Source organism: Melanotaenia boesemani, chromosome 3 (assembly GCF_017639745.1).
Source record: "Melanotaenia boesemani isolate fMelBoe1 chromosome 3, fMelBoe1.pri, whole genome shotgun sequence".
In the NCBI taxonomy this organism is placed as follows: domain Eukaryota; kingdom Metazoa; phylum Chordata; class Actinopteri; order Atheriniformes; family Melanotaeniidae; genus Melanotaenia; species Melanotaenia boesemani.
In genome coordinates, this window is record NC_055684.1 from 820967 (window position 1) to 828386 (window position 7420).

General features: G+C 38.6%; 1 protein-coding gene across 1 annotated transcript; it reads left to right on the top strand.

Annotated features, from left to right (window-relative positions):
• The first annotated feature begins 2949 nt into the window (after window positions 1-2949).
• Window positions 2950-6809, top strand: LOC121637540. Its single transcript, XM_041981760.1, has 8 exons — window positions 2950-2994; window positions 3304-3537; window positions 3963-4054; window positions 4147-4251; window positions 4341-4531; window positions 4621-4785; window positions 4896-5140; window positions 6397-6809. The coding sequence occupies exons 2-8, from the start codon at window positions 3360-3362 to the stop codon at window positions 6429-6431; spliced, it is 1011 nt and encodes a 336-aa protein (XP_041837694.1). The 5' UTR covers window positions 2950-2994; window positions 3304-3359; the 3' UTR covers window positions 6432-6809.
• Window positions 6810-7420: the final 611 nt, after the last annotated feature.

Genomic DNA, 7420 nt, shown 5'->3' on the forward strand with positions numbered 1-7420 from the left:
CCTCAACTTGTAGATAAACGGTGATATGACCATTAGCCGCCGTGTTAGGCGTTGTCATGACTACAAAGGTAGTTCTCCTACAACGAAGAAAGACGATGACATGTAACAATGTGCGACCATGGACCAACAATTTATTGTGTGCGACTGTCTGTATATTCATTTTTTTTATTATTCCCTCCTTACCCAAGCTCAGAGTATAAAAACACATTGATAAAAAGTCAAGAGAAGCGGGGAGGGGGAGGGGGTCTTACAGCCCGCACGTTAGACATCTCATATGGCGAAGAACGACACAGACCAGAAGCAAGGAAACAGAAACTGATTGTAAAACATGGTATATGTTGGACTTTATCCATGTATTTTCTTCATTAATGTAATATTCTTTTAATATGTCAGAAAAAAATTAAGCAGAAAATCTGGATAAGAGGTGAAGATGTTTGTACTGCTGCTGTCCCCGGTCTGTGTCACGTGACCTGCACTGGCCGCGAACAGGTCTCTCGCAGAAGTTCAGCAGTGGCTAACCGGTTTGATAAAAGCATGAATACATCCAACACCACGCAGGTCTGGAATAAATGTAATAAAACCCACAAATAAGAAACCTGGATCTATTTTAAGCTGTAATACAACTCAGAAATTATTACAATGACGGCAAATTCCGCTAGTGCACTTTCGCGTGATGGACATGATGTTCTCTACTAACACTGGAACTGCTCCTTGATGGCCCGCTACTGTTTCAATATTCCTAGGAGAGCGTAAAAAACGTTTTGGCTGGTTGAAGTGTTTTCCGACGCGCTCTCTATCAGCTGACGGAAGTGTGGTCATCTGTGTGTGCGCGTATCATGCGTGTGGCATCAGGGTGGAACTTGGAGCGACAGAGCGCATATATCACATGCCGTCAATGTTTTGATCATAACACAGTGTCTGTGTTTTATTATCAAAAGACTTTTTTTCACTGTATGAACACACATCCTTTTCCTTCTCTGGATACATCCTGAGTAAAGTTTGGTTTGGTCTGTGTATCTCACTTTCCTAAATGCTTAGTGCAAAGCGTCACACGTGAGGTCACAGGCTCAGCAGGTATGTCCTAGCTACATTCATACTGCGCGTCTTGACACTCACATCTACTTATGGCAGAAATGAGATTTGCTTGCTTGGTTGTTCACATTTTCTGTTATTTCAAAACGGAATTGACATTGAGACATCTGCTAACTTGCACTATTATTTACAGTATGTCACTTTTTTGTGAAGTGCAGAAACATTCTATCTACTTTAGTCAGTCATTTCTGTTTCCTTTTTTTTTATAAGATTTGAAAAAGGTCCTCAAACATCAACGCCAATGAAGAGAGGTGTTTGGCACGCAGACACCATATCAAGCATTGCATCAAGTGATACAGACGAGTAAGTGTAACACAAGATGTATATCATCTTCATATAATTTGAATTTACCAGGATGTTTTCACCCCTGTCTATCTGTTTGTGAAATTAATTTCTCCATTAATACTGGGCATATACCGATGAATCATTGCATGTAGGTAGACACTGACCCAAAATGGAAGAGATAAGAGTTTGCAGCTAATGTGTCACCAGGCTGCAAACATGTTATAAATATTCCATCAGTCACTTTTTAAAGTCTTGATATTATGTGAATTGCAAGTTGTTATAGGTGCACACACTGTTTATGCACTGTATCATAATTGCATTTTTTAATTCCTAAGGCAAGGAGACAAGGCAACATCGGAACTTGCAAAAGCAGACACAACAAAGCCTCATGGATTGGCTGAACTTGAATGGAGGTAAAGTCTAGTCAATGGCAGTTGAACCAAATACTCCCCTTGATGATTTCTCATTTATAATGATGTTATTTATGTTTTCTCAAGCCTAACTGAGATGAGCATTGATGATGAACAACATGTTGATGAAGGAGCCATCAATGATCTGAGAAATAGCGTGTGAGTATGAATTTGGTATTTTTCTTCATTGTGGGGAATTGTAACGTGTGCTAGTAATTACATTGTGTTTTCTGAATGTTTTGTGAATCTCATTAGAATTGACTGGGCTGGTGACGCTCCCCTTGAAAGGCCTATACAAACGGAGGAAATGGACATCGGAGATGAAGAGGATATGCCCTCACTTTCTATCAAGTGTGTTTTCCATGCCACCATGCAACTATGGCTTTTAACGTGGTCAAAATTAGATGATTGAAATGTATTGGCAATCACAACATTGACAGATATGTTGTCTTTCCTCCAACAGATTCGGAGGCGCTTTGAATCAGGTTCCATCCCTCGACAAACTTCCAGTAATTGGTTTGGATGAGACGGTGCATGACTTGATCCCAGAACTGGATCCTGTTCCAGAGACGTGCACATACAGTGACTCGGCATGTGATCTCAGGCTCCCCCAAGTAAAGACGGCAGAACATATTGTAGGAGCTAAAGCGTCCATCATTTATGAGGAATGCTTGAGGCACCTGGCTTCTTTTGTAACTTTGCCAGTTCAAAAGTGTGCCAAATTGAAAGAGACGGGTGAAGTATGTCAGCAGTGCCCACCATACAGAGTCCACATCAAAGAGAGAGGCACAGCAAGTGTTTTAGAATGGGTGAGGGATTCCTATTATACACAAGATTGATAATTGATTCGCTGTCGAAAGTGAAAAAAGCCTTCCAAAGATTGCGTTATTGTCTTATATTGAAATTATTTTTTTGTCTTTGTTAGATCTGTGCTGATGGACATCTTGTGTGGCAATGGGTTTCACAGCCTGTAATGAAATTTGGGATGCAGGCTGGTGACTTCATGCCTTCAACAAACATCTTGTTGTCTGGAAACAATTACAACAAAGTAGCACTACTCTTCAAGTTCATGAACATGGGAATGGTTGGAAGAGGAACATTCTTTTCCATCCAAGACACATACTGTGTCGACACAGTTAAAAGTTACTGGATGCAGAAAGGGCTGAAGCCATAGCTAAACTGCAGAGAAAAGATGTTGTGGTCCTTGGTAAGAAATGGCTATTCTTGACATCTAAATTTTGTTTATATATATATATATATATATATATATATATATATATGTGTGTGTGTGTGTGTTTATATATATATATATATATATATATATATATATATATATATATATGTGTATGTGTGTGTATATATATATATATATATATATACATATACATACACACACATATACATATACATACACACACATATATATATATATATATATATATATATATATATATATATATATATATAATTTGTTTTATTTATTTTTTTGGTTGTCTAACTTCTCCTACATTTCTAGCTGACGGGAGGAATGACACTCCAGGACATTGTGCACAATACTGCAGTTACACTGCAATGGAGAATGATACACGGGAGATCATCAGTGTTGTAACTGTAGATAAGAGACAGACCGACAGAAGATCAACTGTTATGGAAAAGGAGGCCTTCATTCGAACAGTTGATCAGCTTATGGCTGAGGTGAAGCTGGTGGAAATCTGTACAGATGCCCACTCACAGATTAGTGCTGTCATGGGTGAGTTTTCAGCAACATCTGTACATTCAGGTTCACATAAATGTATTTATTCCACAAAGAATAATTCACTTTGTAGGAGGTATTTGAACTGTTGCCCTGTGGTTAGGCGCACCAGATCCCTCCAGACCAAAACCAGCATACACTGGAACATTTTCTTTCCCACCACCGTCGCTACTGGACAGTTGATATAGCTCTTTCACTGCTCGCACTGCAATATTGCACTGCCTGTTCTCACATTGTACATAGCTCCATGTGTGTGTGCAAACTCACTATGCCAAAATAAAACATGATTCTGAAACATAACCAGCACACAAAATTCTGACGCAGAAGCAACACAACTACATTCTCCAACACTCAGCTCTTGCATATATCTAGGCTTATGTTGGGCTACAATAATGTGTCTTTCTTTGTGTACTGCATTACAGATCCTGAAAAGGGGAGGTATAAGGGACATGGAATAAATCACAGTCTTGACATGTGGCATGGAGCTAAAAACCTGGCCAAAAAAATCGCTGCAGTTAGTAATAAAAAGTGATATTGCATCAGATGAACAAGATTATGTATAGGTGTGTTACCAGGATTCATTTGACCTGCACTGTTTCCATTCAGGCTGCCAAGATAAAGGAACAGTCGGCTCTACTACTATGGCTAAAGGACATTGTAAATCACTTTTGGTGGTGTTGCAAAAAAGCAGAAAACTTTGAAGAGTTCTTGGTAAGTGTCACATAAAAATCACATTAGAAAATAAAAGGTAATTTACTATTATATTGAATGGATTAAAAAATTTTTTTTTTTATATATAGATACTGTGGGTTGGAATAATCCACCACGTATGCAATGAGCATGAGTGGGCAACTGGCCAGTGTCAACATGGTCCAATAGAGGAAGCCCAAAAGGAGTGGATAGAGAAAGATTCAAAGGTTCATGAGGCGCTTGTGGATATTGTTCTGAAGAAGCGGTGGCTGAAGGATATCCATAAGTACTTGCGTTTTAGGTAGGTTTCTGTGTTTTAAAATTTAATATCTCAGTACTTTGTATGTATGTGTGTATCTCTTTTTTAAATTTTTTTTTTAACTTCAATAGATCTACAGCTGACTTGGAGAGTTTTCACAACCACGTCCTCATGTATGCAAGCAAGCGTTTTGCTTTCACTCCTCCAGTCTATGAAGCCCGTGTTATTCTGGCTGCCCTGGACTACAACTTCCATCTTGGTCGGCCAACAAGACAGAGAGCAGATGGCTCCAACATGTAAGCAGCACAATTACTGACATTATCTGTGATGGAAACATCAACCAAAATTCTTTCATAAAGAAATAAATATTTTAGTAATAGTAATCAGCATATTTTCTGTGTAACAGGTACACACGGATTTTCAGAAAAAATGCAAAACGTTATAGCGTTTATGCATTGAAGACACCAAAAACATATGGCTACATTCAAGCGCTGCAGACTGAGGTAGTGAAGTGTAGATTGGAAGCAGATAAAGGCATGCCAAGAACACGGACACTGAGGCCAGATGATCCACGCAAGCTCGGTCGACTTCCACCTGTATCTCCCCCATCCGTTGAAGAACTTGTACAAACACAAGTGAAAAGGGGCCTCGGTAATAACATTTTACTTTTACCTACATTGTCTGAATTATAAAACAGTATACAGCTTAGACCAGTCATGGGCATGTGCTACATGAAATTATATATATCTTTTTGCTTTGTTATACACATGGCAAAGTAAATGACAACATTTGTGCCATTAGAGGTATTAATTCACCCAACATTAGGAGAAACCAGTGAAAAACATTAGCAAATGCACCAATGTTGAAATTAAACATTACTTATGCACCAAATGCTGATTCCTTACTTTTCACAAATTGAAACTAAAATGTTGTGGTATTTAAAAATGAAAGCCAGCATCTTAATTAGCATGAGTCTTAAGTTTCCACTTGCTTGTTATTGTCATTTATTTTCCGTAAGTAAAAACTGTAGAAATCTATTTAATGTGAATTGGCCGAAATGTTGTCAGTAGTTTGAAGCAAAAACCTCAAAACATCTTACAATTGTCAACGCATAATTTTAAATAGCAAAACCAAAGAAATTGAAAGAGAAAAACTGATGTAATTTCTTTCAGATGATATATGTCAGGTCATATTCAGCCAAAAACTTGTTCAGAACTTGCAGATCTCCAAAAAGTCATGTAGATAAAGCTTCAGTGCAGGTTAACTTTCAAGGTGCCAAAGAGAAACTCCCCGTCCTGGATGTGGCCACAAGCTATTCAAGCGGCACTACAGTGGGATTGTCACAAAGGCACTCTCATTGATATCCTTACCTTTGAACTCCTACGATCCCCCACAATTACCTCGGCAACACCTCAGCAGCCACATAGCCAATCATGGTAGACCTCCCCACCCCCAGTCCTCTGTCCTTCTTCACTCTCACTCCTGTTATGCACCTAAGTTTTCTTAAGCTGATGAGAAGAGAGTACTCGGGACCATTTTAGGGACACTTTCATGTACATTTACTCTAATGTGTGCTCTTTGGAATAAATCACTGCCGTGTCAAACACGGCTGTCTTAATTACTTCTGGGTCAATCGCGGATGGATACTTGTAAATAAATATTCTTGATAAACATCCTTGGCCTGTTAATCTGACTAGACAACCTGTGGCAATTGTCACCATCACACCAACAAAAATAAAAGTACAATAATCCCCCACCAAATCTTTTCAACACTAAATTGTGAATTTACATTGACATTATTTCAAAATGATGAGTTAACTTTTTGCAACTAAAGACTCAAATATACAAGGCACAGTGCGTCTGATACACTGCTTTGCTAAACTTTGTTAAACTGTTTTGTTCATCAGGTCCAGAATTCAACACCAATCCTCCTTCTGTATAAGGATGTTTCAGACCTACGATGACGACCAACACAGAGCAGAAAGCCGTCTGCAGATGCAGAATCTACACCATAGCAGATGCTGACGAGCTCCTGCTCCATTCCTCCTCTCTGATGAACAAGACTCGGAGTCCCACACTTGATTCAGGACCTCATCTGCCAACCCAGAGGAAGTATTCCAGCCTTTTCCCTCCGAGGACCATGCTCTCACGTGTGGAGATGATTCTCATCCCAGCAACTCCACACTAGACTGATCTGCTCCAGTGACAGCAGAAGGTCATGGCCAAGGTCTCCAAAAAGCAAACATCTGATGCTTAGGTCACAAAATCTGCCCCCTCATCCCCATTACTGCATCTAATAATTATTTCCATAACTGTAATGAACAAAAAAAGTGGATGTGTATTCAGTCGGTGTTTGCCACAGATAAAACATCGTCAAGAAGGATTGAATATCTGTTGTGCAATCAAACTTTCACATCCTTTGTATGGATATGTGGCTTTTTTTTGTAGATAGGCTTTGGTCTATGGGGTTTTTGTTGTGTATATACTGTGTATTGCTGCTGTTACATCAGTTATATTTATCTATTTTTTGCAGTTAAATTGTAATAAACATTTGTCTTGTTCCTTTGCAGTCACATCCCACTGTACAACTATTTATATTATTACGTGATTGAAATAACGAGGTAAAACATGTAAATCTGAGTTTATTTTAATCAAAAAGGTATGAATAAAAACAAACTATCCCAAATTAAGTTATATAACTATACATAAATGAAAAACAAAATACAAAGTTAGAAGTGAACAGAAATTATACAATAATTATGTACAATCTATAAAATTTCACAGATTTGTTATTAATTTGCAGTTTACCTAAAAACACAATCATATGCCAGGAACAAAACCAGTGTACTGTCTGTGTGGATCAGGAAACTTTTCTCTAATAGCCCACACACAACAACTGGGGATGACACGCCGATTTCCTGCTCCCAGGGA